Source organism: Oncorhynchus tshawytscha, linkage group LG29 (genome assembly GCF_018296145.1).
Source record: "Oncorhynchus tshawytscha isolate Ot180627B linkage group LG29, Otsh_v2.0, whole genome shotgun sequence".
Lineage (NCBI taxonomy): Eukaryota > Metazoa > Chordata > Actinopteri > Salmoniformes > Salmonidae > Oncorhynchus > Oncorhynchus tshawytscha.
The window spans coordinates 32,890,437-32,905,064 of NC_056457.1; the positions used below are offsets into that span (position 1 = coordinate 32,890,437).

At 43.6% G+C, this 14,628-nt stretch overlaps 3 protein-coding genes across 3 annotated transcripts in view; 1 reads left to right on the forward strand and 2 right to left on the reverse strand.

The window, feature by feature from the left end:
- The window catches only part of LOC112227620 (calponin-3), a 28,203-nt gene extending 27,706 nt beyond the window's left edge, over nt 1-497 (reverse strand). Inside the window, exon 1 of the mRNA XM_042308620.1 lies at nt 243-497. Coding sequence (XP_042164554.1) covers nt 243-299 — 57 coding nt within the window. The 5' untranslated portion in view covers nt 300-497. The remainder of the gene's footprint in view (nt 1-242) is intronic.
- A 5,737-nt stretch (nt 498-6,234) lies between these two features.
- alg14 (ALG14 UDP-N-acetylglucosaminyltransferase subunit) lies at nt 6,235-10,448 on the reverse strand. The gene is made up of 4 exons (XM_024392411.2): nt 10,270-10,448; nt 9,011-9,162; nt 8,330-8,452; nt 6,235-6,881 (listed from the first exon to the last, which is right to left on the reverse strand). Exons 1-4 carry the CDS (start codon nt 10,412-10,414, stop codon nt 6,651-6,653), a joined length of 651 nt encoding a protein of 216 aa, XP_024248179.2. The 5' UTR covers nt 10,415-10,448; the 3' UTR covers nt 6,235-6,650.
- Nucleotides 10,449-11,135: 687 nt separating this feature from the next.
- Nucleotides 11,136-14,628, forward strand: part of LOC112227618 (TLC domain-containing protein 4-B-like) — a 35,601-nt gene continuing 32,108 nt past the window's right edge. Inside the window, exon 1 of the mRNA XM_042308897.1 lies at nt 11,136-11,406. The gene's annotated coding sequence lies outside the window, so the exon portion shown is untranslated. The remainder of the gene's footprint in view (nt 11,407-14,628) is intronic.

Here is a 14,628-nt window from a genome sequence, read left to right on the forward strand (position 1 = left end):
TCGGAACAAATACTCTGCCAGTAGACTTATCCAGCCGAATAAACTCTATTCCACGATGTACGACGGCGCTTTCATATAGCAGAGTTGAGTTGAAACCGTTACCTGTATCCTGACCTGACTGTAGCGCGCAGCAGCAGACCGGGTTGGTTCAGCTGGTTAGTTCAAAAACGTCGATAATAAACCATGTGGTTATTAATACCCCAAAACTAATTATTTAACTACTGGTCGGGTTCCTTACTCACTTTGCTTTTCACCTCTGCGGATAATCCGTAGGCTGGTCCCTTATTGAATGAAGTCATCTTTGTTCGAGATTTAAAAGTCAATATTCCTTGCTACAATGTAGCTGAAACGATTCCGTTCGGTTACTTTGTAACACTCAATGAACAGCGTACTTCTGGGTCCCGTTCAGTCAGTCCAAAAGAGGAGTTCAAATCCGTGCAGATGTGGTGGCGTGTGAGTACCGCAGTGTCCCGTCGGACACTGAAACGTCTCCACTTCAAAACCAACTTTTTATTTGTTGAAAAAATGTCGCAAGACTATTGACGGAACACTTCAGAGCCAATCAAATGAGCTGAATATACATGCCCTCTGATCATTGTTGGAGGCTGCTACTACTGCGCATTTATATAGAAGTGATTTATGCTCCTCATTTCAACAAGAACAATCCTACATGTTATCTATTATTACTGAGCATTTGGTTTGACATGATGTTGTGGCTACACAGTTCAGTTATTCAGAATGGAAAAAAAGCCAGCAATCGAAGCACAATAGCCTATATGTTATACATGTACAGTATATGTAAGTTATGCATGTATTTACGTTCCTAGGCCATCATTGTAAATACGAATTTGTTTTTAACTGACTTGCCTAGTTAAATAAAGGTAAAATAAATGTGTTTGATCTGTAGGGTACTAAAATTACACATGTGCATTCCCTATAATAAGCCTATATTGATCAACCTGATCTAGATTGTATTGATAATAAGCCTATATTGATCAACCTGATCTAGGTTCCTCTTATAGATTGCACAGGGTGGCAGGTAGGCTAGCAGTTTTTGATTTTTTTGTACCTTTATTTAACCAGGCAAGTCAGTTAAGAACAAATTCTTATTTTCAATGACGGCCTAGGAACAGTGCAACCTTCCAGTTACTAGTCCAACGCTCTAACCACTAGGCTACCCTGCCGCCCCAGGTTAAGGGCATAGGGCTGGGAACCAAAAGGTCACTGGTTTGAATCCTTGAGCTGCTGACTAGGTGAAAAAAATCTGTGGATGTGCTTTTGAGCAAGGCACTCAAACATACGTGCTTCTGTAAGCTGCTCTGGAGGTCTAATACATCACTGGAAAGATCAATTACATCTCGGGTGGTTGCCTTGCATGTTATTGGTGTAATAGTCGCAGCCAAGCTGCTATACACTGGAAGCCCTGAGTCCATAATAAGCAGTATTGGTCCCTTTGCCTCCATCCAAGGTGGAAGGGCATGGCGCACACACACACGTTGTCTTTGTTGAGATTGCGATCTTCCACTGTCATTCAACCTTTGCGGTGTGTATAAAGGGACCTTGTTTGAAAGTATGCAGTTTGTCAGTGTCAGGTTTACAGGTAATATTTTAGAACTGAAGCTTCATAATCTTCAACACTCCACCTGGTATAGGAGCAGGGAAGAGTCATATAGGAGCTGGGAAGAGTCATATAGGAGCAGAGTCATATAGGAGCAGAGCAGAGTCATATAGGAGCAGAGCAGAGTCATATAAGAGCTGGGCAGAGTCATATAGGAGCAGGGAAGAGGCATATAGGAGCTGGGAAGAGTCATATAGGAGCAGGGAAGAGTCATATAGGAGCAGAGTCATATAGGAGCTGGGAAGAGTCATATAGAAGGGAAGAGTCATATCATATAGGAGCTGGGAAGAGTCATATAGCAGAGCAGAGTCAGAGTCATATAGGAGCAGGGAAGAGTCATATAGGAGCAGAGTCATATAGGAGCAGAGTCATATAGGAGCAGAGGAGGGAAGAGTCATATAGGAGCAGAGTCATATAGGAGCTGGGAAGAGTCATATAGGAGCAGAGTCATATAGGAGCTGGGAAGAGTCAGTATAGGAGCTGGGAAGAGTCATATAGGAGCTGGGAAGAGTCATATAGGAGCAGAGTCATATAGGAGCAGAGTCATATAGGAGCTGGGAAGAGTCATATAGGAGCAGAGTCATATAGGAGCTGGGAAGAGTCATATAGGAGCAGAGTCATATAGGAGCAGGGAAGAGTCATATAGGAGCAGAGTCATATAGGAGCTGGGAAGAGTCAGTCATAGGAGCAGGGAAGAGTCATATAGGAGCAGAGTCATATAGGAGCTGGGAAGAGTCATATAGAAGCAGAGTCATATAGGAGCTGGGCAGAGTCATATAGGAGCTGGGCAGAGTCATATAGGAGCTGGGCAGAGTCATATAGGAGCTGGGCAGAGTCATACAGGAGCTGATGTAACAGATGTGAAATGGCTAGCTAGTTAGCGGTGTTGCGCGCTAATAGCGTTTCAATCGGTGACATCACTCGCTCTAAGACCTCGAAGTCGTTGTTCCCCTTGCTCTGCAAGAGTCGCGGCTTTTGTGGCGCGATGGGTAACGATGGGTGTCAGTTGTCTATGTGTGCAGAGGATCCCTGGTTTGAGCCCAGATAGGGGCTAGGAGAGGCTATACTGTTACAAGCTATACTGTTACACAGTCATGTAGAGCAGAGTCACACAGGAGCAGAGCAGTCATATAGGAGCTGGGCAGAGTCACACTTCTGCTCCATATTGGTGCAGTCTAATTTAATATATATGGATTATCAATTCTCATAAAGTCTGTTATTAAGTTATAGTCAAGCTTCCTAAATGGTCAGCTATACTGCTCGATTTAGTAACTGGGCAAGTCAGTTATGAACCAGTTCAAATTTACAATGACGGCCTAAGAACAGTGGGTTAACTGCCTCGTTCAGGGGCAGAAAGACAGATTCTTACCTTGTCAGCTGGGGGGGGGGTTCTTGTGTCATCCTCTTAGAGATGAACTTCAAAATGGCTCAGATTTCAAAAGATATGGTCTGTGTGTGGTGAGTCAGTTATATACACTACATGACCAAAAGTATGTGGACACCTGCTCGTCAAACATCTCATTCCAAAATCATGGTCATTAATATGGAGTTGGTCCCCCCCTTTGCTGCTATAATAGCCTCCACTCTTCGGGGAAGGCTTTCCACTAGATGTTGGAACATTTTTGCAGGGACTTGCTTCCATTCAGCCACAAGGGCATTAGTGAAGTCGGGCGATTAGGCCTGGCTCGAAGTCGGTGTTTGAATTAATTCCAAAGGTGTTCGATGGGGTTGAGGTCAGGGCTCTGTGCAGGCCAAGTCAAGTTCTTCCACACCAATCTCTACAAACCATTTCTGTATGGACCTCGCTTAGAGCATTGTCACTGTTGCTACAATGTTGGAAGCACAGAATCGTCTAGAATGTCATTGTATGCTGTATCATTAACTGTAACCAAGGGACCTATCCCGAACCATGAAAAACAGCCCCAGACCATTATTCCTCCTCCACCAAACTTTAAGGTTGGCACTGTGCATTCGGGCAGGTAGTGTTCTCCTGGCATCTGCCAAACCCAGATTAGTCCGTTGGACTGTCATATGGTGAAGCGTGATTCATCACACCATAGAACGCGTTTCCAGAGTCCAATGGTGGCAAGCTTTACACCACTCCAGCTGACACTTGGCAGGGTGATTTACACTCCAGCCGACATTTGGCAGGGTGATTTACACCACTCCAGCCGACACTTGGCAGGGTGATTTACACCACTCCAGCCGACATTTGGCAGGGTGATTTACACCACTCCAGCCGACACTTGGCAGGGTGATTTACACCACTCCAGCCGACACTTGGCAGGGTGATTTACACCACTCCAGCCGACACTTGGCAGGGTGATTTACACCACTCCAGCCAACACTTGGCTACTCAGCCATGGAAAACCATTCCATGAAGCTCCTGATGAACAGTCCCTTGTGCCGACATTGCTTCCAGAGGCAGTTTGGAATTCGGTAGTCAGTGTTGCTACCGAGGACAGTACATTTGTAACTTTACTACACGCTTCAGCACTACCATTCTGTAAGCTTGTGTGGCCAACACTAACTTGCGGAGTAGTTCTTGCTCCTAGACTTTCCAGTTCACAATAACAGCACTTACAGTTGACCAGGGCCACTGTAGCAGGGCAGAAATTTGAGTAACAGACTTGTTGTAAATGTTGCATCCTATGACAGTGTCACATTGAAAGTCCACTGAGCTCTTCAGTAAGGCAATTCTCCTGCCAGTGTTTGTCTATGGAGATTGCATGGCGGTGTGCTGGATTTTATACACCCATCAGCAACGGGTGTGGCTGAAATAACCGAATCCAGTCATTTGAAGGGGTGTTCACATACACTATATATGCAAACAAATCTCTTGACAACTCTACATCATCTGGTTTCTGTCCATCCTGTCATCATCTGGTTTCCATCCTGTCATCTCACTAGACAGCACTACACCATCCTGTCATCTCACTAGACAGCACTGCACCATCCTGTCATACCACTAGACAGGACAACACCATCCTGTCATACCACTAGACAGCACTACACCATCCTGTCATACCACTAGACAGCACTACACCATCCTGTCATACCACGAGACAGCACTACACCATCCTGTCATACCACTAGACAGCACTACACCATCCTGTCATACCACTAGACAGCACTACACCATCCTGCCATACCACTAGACAGCACTACACCATCCTGTCTTACCACTAGACAGCACTACACCATCCTACCATACCACTAGACAGGACACACCAGCTGGTTTCACACCATCCTGTCATACCACTAGACAGCACTGCACCATCCTGTCATACCACTAGACAGCACTACACCATCCCATTCTACCATACCATCCTGACCAGACAGCACTACACCATCCTGTCATACCACTAGACAGCACTACACCATCCTGTCATACCACTAGACAGCACTACACCATCCTGTCATACCACTAGACAGCACTACACCATCCTGTCATACCACTAGACAGCACTACACCATCCTGTCATACCACTAGACAGCACTACACCATCCTGCCATACCACTAGACAGCACTACACCATCCTGTCATACCACTAGACAGCACTACACCATCCTGTCATACCACTAGACAGCACTACACCATCCTGTCATACCACTAGACAGCACTACACCATCCTGTCATACCACTAGACAGCACTACACCATCCTGTCATACCACTAGACAGCACTACACCATCCTACCATACCACTAGACAGGACTACACCATCCTACCATACCACTAGACAGCACTACACCATCCTACCATACCACTAGACAGCACTACACCATCCTGCCATACCACTAGACAGCACTACACCATCCTGTCATATCACTAGACAGGACTACACCATCCTGTCATACCACTAGACAGCACTACACCATCCTACCATACCACTAGACAGCACTACACCATCCTGTCATACCACTAGACAGGACTACACCATCCTACCATACCACTAGACAGCACTACACCATCCTACCATACCACTAGACAGCACTACACCATCCTGCCATACCACTAGACAGCACTACACCATCCTACCATACCACTAGACAGGACTACACCATCCTACCATACCACTAGACAGCACTACACCATCCTACCATACCACTAGACAGCACTACACCATCCTGTCATATCACTAGACAGGACTACACCATCCTGTCATACCACTAGACAGGACAACACCATCCTGCCATACCACTAGACAGCACTACACCATCCTGTCATATACCACTAGACAGCACAACACCATCCTACCATACCACTAGACAGCACTACACCATCCTGTCATACCACTAGACAGCACTACACCATCCTGTCATATCACTAGACAGGACTACACCATCCTGTCATACCACTAGACAGCACTACACCATCCTGTCATACCACTAGACAGCACTACACCATCCTGTCATATCACTAGACAGGACTACACCATCCTACCATACCACTAGACAGCACTACACCATCCTGTCATACCACTAGACAGGATAACACCATCCTGTCATATCACTAGACAGGATAACAGCTGGTTTCAGCGTCATGTCTTCAGCATATTGTTTTTGGGTGTTCTCTCTGATTATCTTTATCGGGTTGAATCCAAAACCAGAAAGCTTAGGTAATGTAATTTATTCACAATGGTAGTGACACCAACACCTCACTCAAGTCAGATCTACTGTAGCTACATATCAGGTATGAATAATAACATTTAGTATTTCTTTACACTGTACACAGCACCATATAATAAAAGCACCATTTCATAACACATTGAAGTGGTCCAAAAGAGCTTTACATAGTTATTATGTAGTTATTATGTATAGATTATCTATATATTATGTATAGATTATGTATAGGGCTCGATGTTCCAAAGTATTCACATTGTAGTTTGTAGAAAAAATGTACATCACAGTCCATCAAGCAGGCGAACTATTAAACATGATCTATCAGAGCAAAGTGTTCCCGTTTGTAACATGATGAAATAGTATTAGTAAAAACAAAAAGGTTAGTCCCCCCAGATAGTCTATTCAGAGTCAGACTATCCTTCCGAGGTAAATTGATTTGGGGTATTTGTCTTTCAAGGTGGACCACTGCACAAAGAAGTAGTCCGAGATGTGATAGAGGATCTTCCCGGACAGGGATAGGCTCTCCACTCTGCAGATGCTCTCAACGTAGACGAGCAGGACTCTCTTCAATCCCAGGAGGCCCAGGAGAAGTCCTGCCGCGCACAGAGGGACGCAGGTCCCAGGGCCGTTACACAGCACCTGAAACAACAGAGAGAGAGAGACACAGAGAGATGATCACACGTTTATATAGCATGACACTCACAAGCCCTATTATTCGACTAACCTGTAACCCCGGCATATTGACTCAGTACCGGTACCTCCTGTATATAACCTCATACTAACCTGTACCCCGGCACATTGACTCGGTACCGGTACCTCCTGTATATAACCTCATTACTCACCTGTACCCCGGCACCGGTCCCTCCTGTATATAACCTCATTACTCACCTGTACCCCGGCACCGGTCCCTCCTGTATATAACCTCATTACTAACCAGCACATTGACCGGTACCGGTCCCTCCTGTATATAACCTCATTACTAACCTGTATCCCGGCACATTGACTCGGTACCGGTCCCTCCTGTATATAACCTCATTACTAACCTGTACCCCGGCACATTGACTCGGTACCGGTCCCTCCTGTATATAACCTCATTACTAACCTGTACCCCGGCACATTGACTCGGTACCGGTACCTCCTGTAAATAACCTCATTACTAACCTGTACCCCGGCACATTGACTCGGTACCGGTCCCTCCTGTATATAACCTCATTACTAACCTGTACCCCGGCACATTGACTCGGTACCGGTACCTCCTGTAAATAACCTCATTACTAACCTGTACCCCGGCACATTGACTCGGTACCGGTCCCTCCTGTATATAACCTCATTACTAACCTGTATCCCGGCACATTGACTCGGTACCGGTCCCTCCTGTATATAACCTCATTACTAACCTGTACCCCGGCACATTGACTCGGTACCGGTACCTCCTGTAAATAACCTCATTACTAACCTGTACCCTGCACATTGACTCGGTACCTCCTGTATATAACCTCGTTATTTTGTGTTACTTTAGTTTATTTGGTAAATATTTTCTTAACTATTTCTTGAACTGCATTGTTGGTTAAGGGCTTGTAAGCAAGCACTGTCAGAGACTAAATGGGATAAAGCAGTGTACAGTACACAGACAACAGTACCATGATATATTATGATTCAACCTACCATGTCTGGCCTAACAAGGCTAGATGATATATTATGATTCAACCTACCATGTCTGGCCTAACAAGGCTAGATGATATATTATGATTCAACCTACCATGTCTGGCCTAACAAGGCTAGATGATATATTATGATTCAACCTACCATGTCTGGCCTAACAAGGCTAGATGATATATTATGATTCAACCTACCATGTCTGGCCTAACAAGGCTAGATGATATATTATGATTCAACCTACCATGTCTGGCCTAACAAGGCTAGATGATTTTTATGATTCAACCTACCATGTCTAGCCTAACAAGGCTAGATGATATATTATGATTCAGCCTACCATGTCTGCCCTAACAAGGCTAGATTATATATTATGATTCAGCCTACCATGACTGGCCTAACAAGGCTAGATGATATATTATGATTCAGCCTACCATGTCTGGCCTGAGCCTGAACACCAGAGGAACGGCGTAGAGCAGGGCGTTCAGAGTGGAGATCACAGAGGAACTCCAGGATTGCCGCACCTCACGGCTTCGAGGGATCCTCTGGATGGTAAACTGACGGAAGAGAAGGAAGTGATAAAATGGAGACGGCTAGCTTAAATCTCACAGGTACATCGATAGGACAAAGTAGGCTAAAATATACAAGTTACAGCAGGGACAGGTACCACAAGCAATACTGACTATATACAGAGAGAAATCTATCCCAATGGCAAGTAGCCTAGTGATGGGAAGTTTTGTTACACCAAAGAAAGAAAGAAAGAAAAGGGAGTTGACGCCATCTAGTGGTGAGGACAGGACTTGCACTGAGAACTCGATTTACACTACAGATCAGAATCTCATCTCAATGAGAATTTTAACAACATAAGATGTTCATTTGAATAGAAGTGGACTTATAAAGATCCTTAAAAAAAAAAAAATGTTGTTATGTAAGACAATTCTATTACAGAGAGGAATTCATATTTCAAAAAACGGTAACAGTGCAGTAAGAAACAGGGATCTTGAGACCTCCATTTGTCCATGTTTTCCTTATTTTGAAGGGCAGTTGATGACGGTGTCTGAAATCGGCTACTCAAGAACTATGCTACTTAAATGTGTAAGAGGCTGTAGGCCTACCTGGCCTTTTGAACCAGTGTCTTTCTTTGAGTTTTCAAAGGTGCGTATTTTGTCTTCACTCATCTTGTCTGTGTCTGCGATTATATAGTGTCTTGGGCTGTAGGACTGAGAGAGACTCTCCATCAGTCGCAGGATCTCAGTGGTGTGTCCCCCTGAAGAAAAAAAACACAATAAATGCATAGATGTAACATAGGCTACATGGTCAATAGAAGCGAGCACTAATATTATCCCCTGGGTCTCCTTTTCCAATGGTGCTCTGTGTTACAACAATCCAAACAGTTTAAAACAAAGTATATACAAAGTATTATTCTTAGATTTTACAAGTACTTTTCACAATGAACCGGTATTAAAGGCTTAAAGGGACCTAATTAACCAGGATGCCCTGCTGTAATATATCCTGAAGGAATGAGCAGCACTATAACTAAAAGCAGTTTGGCCCAAAACAGAGGAGACATATTATATCACCATAATCTAGGACTGGCAGGAGTGTCGCCTGTACAATCTTCGTCCTGTTGTCAAAAGTCAAACAGGACTATTCTAAATAAGAAACCAAGGTTAATCCGTGTTTTAGTTAGTTTACCTAGTTTATCTATCTATCTATTTTTATCTATATGCATCAATCAATTTGTGCTCCACTCAAGCTAGCCTATAGGCTACATTATGCAAGTCAGTGGGGTCCATACTATGAGACTTGGATAACAAACGTTGTTTTAATGTCAACAAACAAGTTTCGTATGGAATCGAAAGCATGCTGCAGTTCACAAACGGCGAGTTTCACAGAGAGGGCACTAATTTAGAGAACAAAACAGTATCATCCGTATATTGGTGCAATTTACATTTACTCGCAGACAAGCAAAATAGTGTTTCTAAAGAAAGTCAAAACGTGATGTTTTGACAAAAAAAAAAAAAAAACACTGACTGCGCATTATAATGTTACAGACTATAAAAAAAATACATTTAGCTTTAAAGGAGCTGATCTCTTCCGCATTTTACCCGCCACGTCATGTTTGTTATTGGTGACGTCAGCCCTAATAATAGCTATATTATTACCACGCGATTATTTATTATTACTCTGTAGTTTAATAACTAGCATAAAGGCAGCAAGAAATGCCAATTAAGTGTAAAGTAAAGAGTAAAGCCTAGTAATTGATAAAATATTCATAAATGCTCCAAAAAGCAAAGGATTGTCTCGGACGCTTCAGTACCTGCTGCTAGCTTAGCCAGTTAGCTAACTAACGTTACTTTTAAAATGCTGATACCTGATCCAGCAACGATAAGCACGCAGACGGGACCTTTCTCTCCAGGTTTACATTTTGATCCAGAACGAATCACAATCAGAAGCCGCACTATAACACAAATCACTGTAAAACAAAGTCCTGTGAATAGTCCTAACAACACTGCCATGATAGCTACTACGGACTCTCGTTTGGACCATTTGGAGCGGAGCGCAAAAGCGTTATGTATGTACAGTTTCCTGGAAACGGTCTAAGCAACAATAAAATGGATGTCAACGGGGGAAACCAAACTGCTGAGATTGATTTTAAGTAAGCTTTAACCATTAATAAAGTACGTTTTTTGGCGTTGTTGAATTTATTCAACAAAACAAGTCAGCATCCAGACCACAAAATGCAACATCCCGTCATGTGGCTTAAATCATTGTATTTGATGGCCATACTGTCATGTCATAACCTGTCAATATAATAATCTCAATAATAACAGTTTCTACTACATTGAACCAGAACATGCAAGAAGGACGGCTGTGGGGGATAAATCTTCCCAGAAGCATATTTTTATTTTAATAGGCCTGGTGGACTGGTTTGGGGAGCCATGCAACCCCAAATCTCAAACAATATTAGCCTATGTATTGCTTGAGCGTGGGTCAGCACAGAACTGTGTCACCAATCAGGCCCCCAAGGACTGGAATTGTCCACCCTAGTCTAAACCACCTGGTAGGCCATACCCCCCCCCCCCAAGGGAGTTAAATTGATATTAGCAAATTCACATTAATTTCATTAACGCGTGTGTGTGTTGGGAGGGAGGGGGTGGATGTGAATAGGCCTATCTCTTTAAGAATGTAGCTGTAGTTCGATCCCCAAATGATCGAAGTGCCCTGCCCTACTGTAACCTCCCCATCACTTCCATAAGCGAGCGTCAGTTTCGCTGCATCCCACACCGCTGTCAATTTGCGCGTTATGTGGGGTGGATTTATCATTCTGTGCAATGCAGTTTAGAACTACGGTTCCCCTTTGCACGGTAAAATCGGACTTGTAGGCTCCGAGAGAGCTATATTAAAAGTACTAAACATAACATGGCATCAGACAGAATTTGCCATGCCTTCGCACCATCACAAACCAGTTGAGTTCGGAACAGAGATCTACATGGAAGCCTGAAGAAAGGTAAACCTGACTGTTCACGTGTGTCTCTTAGGCTGTTCGTTTATGATTTTGAACCATACGCTATGTTACAATTACAATTACAGTGAAAGAAATGCCGTTCGTGCAATGCAACGTGAGCTGGTTCGTGAACGTTGTTAGTTATATTGGTTGAAAATATCCGAATGAAAATGATAAAGGAATGATACATTGACTGAATTATCTTTGATTGTAAACGCATCTACCACGATATAACTGCATCGTTTTAATGTTACGCTACATTACATATACTGTATATATACACATGCGCAGGATTTAGTGTTTCATTTGTTGGCTACACATTTGCAGTATAGGCCTACAATATGTTGTTTTCTTCATTTAACCATTATTTAAGTAGGCAAGTCAGTTAGGAACACATTATTATATACAATGACTGCCTACACCGAAGCTGGACCAATTGTGTGCCGCCCTGTGGGACTCTCAATCACGGCCAGTTGTAATACAGCATGGAGTCGAACCAGGGTGTCTGCAGTGACGCCTCTAACACGGAGATGCAGTGCCTTAAACCTCTACGCCAGTCGGGAGCCATAAAGAGAAAACATTTAAGTAGATATAACAATTAGGTAAATTAACAAAACAAAGACATTGATTAAACCAGCTCGGAGAGTTCCTTCACAACGGAGTGTGCCCGTTTATGACAGCGACTGGTGCTTCTAACAACCCACTGGAGCTATATGATTTGATGATGGGGATGCCAGATTATGCAGTTGGTTTGCTGATGTTGTCCTCAGCCTCCCAGTATCCTTCCTGTAATGCCAGGTTGGGTGATGCATGCAAGCAAAACCCCAAACCCAGATTGATTCCAGTTCTCCAGGGTCTGATTGGTGTCACTGTTTTGCCCCAGCTAACACACCTGACTCCAATAATCACCTAATCATAATCTTCAGTTTAGAATGTAATTTGATTAATCAGCTGGGTTTTGCCGTATGTTTAATGCTTTTTGACTTGTCCCCAAATTAATATAGTTGGTTAAGAGTTAGTTTTGATATTTTAATCTGGTCTGATGGCGTCTGGTGTGGGTGGACAAAATCAACATGCATGTGCACATGCATGCTCCTAAAAACCATTGAGGAGATGGGAGAGGCGGGACTTGCAGTGCATTGAGCTTCACAAATAGAACCAAGTTTTATTTTAAGTGACATGAGCAGTGTGCTCATCATGTAAAACAGAACTTGCTTCTATTTGTGACGCTTGATGCGCTGCAAGTCCCGCCTCCGTGGGTGATTGAAAGATGAACTGAGGTCCACTCTCCAGTCCAGTTGGTAGTGGTAATACACCTTAAAGTTGGTTGCCAAACAGCCATCTAGCTAGCTAAATTGCCATAAATGTTTATGCGCTTTTCAACCTGTGCCCAAATTAATATAGTTGGTTCAGAGAGCACCAGGCGGTGTCAGAGGAAGACCCTAAAAATTGTCAAAGACTCCAGCCACCCTACTCATAGACTGTTCTCTCTGCTACCGCATGGCAAGCGGTACTGGAGTCCCAAGTCTAGGTCCAAGAGGCTTCTAAACAGCTTCTACCCCCAATCCATAAGACTCCTGAACACCTAATCAAATGGCCTCCCAGACTATTTGTATTGCCCTCCCCCCCCTCTTTTACGCAGCTGCTACTCTCTGTTTATCATCTATGCATAGTCACTTTAACTCTACCTACATGTAAATATTACCTCAAATAACTGGTGCCCCCGCACATTGACTCAGTATCGGTACCCCCCTCTATATATACTTGCTATTGCGGCAGGGTAGCCTAGTGGTTAGAGCGTAGTGGTTAGACTAGTAACCGAAAGGTTGCAAGTTCAAATACCCGAGCTGACAAATCTGTTGTTCTGCCCCTGAACAGGTAGTTAACCCACTGTTCCTAGGCTGTCATTGAAAATAAGAATTTGTTCTTAACTGACTTGCCTAGTTAAATAAAAAATTCTTATTTTACTGGAGCCCCAGACCGAGGGTGATTGACCGTCACCTTGAACTTCTTCCATTTTCTAATAATTGCACCAAGCTGCTTTCCTATAGTCCTGTAGCCCATCCCAGCCTTGTGCAGGTCACACTTGATTGAGTGTGGACAGTTGTCTTTTATACAGGTAACGTGTTCAAACAGGTGCAGTTAATACAGGTAATGAGTGGAGAACAGGAGGGCTCCTTAAAGAAAAACTAACAGGTCTGTGAGAGCTGGAATTCTTAGTGGTTGGTAGGTGATCCAATTTTTAAAATTTTACCAGATTTGTACCTTGTCAGCTCGGGGGTTTGAACTTGCAACCTTCCGGTTACTAGTCCAACACTCTAACCACTAGGCTACCCTGCCGCCGCTACTTATGTCATGCAAATTAATTACTTAAAAATCATACAATGTGATTTTCTGGAGTTTTGTTTTAGATTCCGTCTCTCACAGTTGAAGTGTACCTATGATAAAAAATTACAGACCTCTACATGCTTTGTAAGTAGGAAAACCTGCAAAATCGGCAGTGTATCAAATACTTGTTCTCCCCACTGGAGATATACAGTATATATATGTTTTTACTGCATAGTTGGTTAGGGGCTCATAAGTAAGCATTTCACTGTAAGGTCTACTCCTGTTACAGTGAGGGAAGAAAGTATTTGATCCCCTGCTGATTTTGTACGTTTGTCCACTGACAAAGAAATGATCAGTCTATAATTTTAATGGTAGGTTTATTTGAACAGTGAGAGACAACAAAAAAGTCCAGAAAAACGCACGTCAAAAAATGTTATGAATTGATTTGCATTTTAATGAGGGAAATAAGTATTCGACCCCTCTGCAAAACATGACTTTGTGGCAAAACCCTTGTTGGCAATCACAGAGGTCAGACCTTTCTTGTCGTTGGCCACCAGGTTTGCACACATCTCAGGAGGGATTTTGTCCCACTCCTCTTTGCAGATCTTCGTCATTTAGGTTTTGAGGCTGACGTTTGGCAACTCGAACCTTCAGCTCCCTCCACAGATGTTCTATGGGACTAAGGTCTGGAGACTGGCTAGGCCACTCCAGGACCTTAAAGTGCTTCTGAGCCACTCCTTTGTTGCCTTGGCCGTGTGTTTTGGGTCATTGTCATGCTGGAATACCCACCCACGACCTATTTTCAATGCCCTGGCTGAGGGAAGGAGGTTCTCACCCAAGAATTGACGGTACATGGCCCCGTCCATCGTCCCTTTGATGCGGTGAAGTTGACCTGCC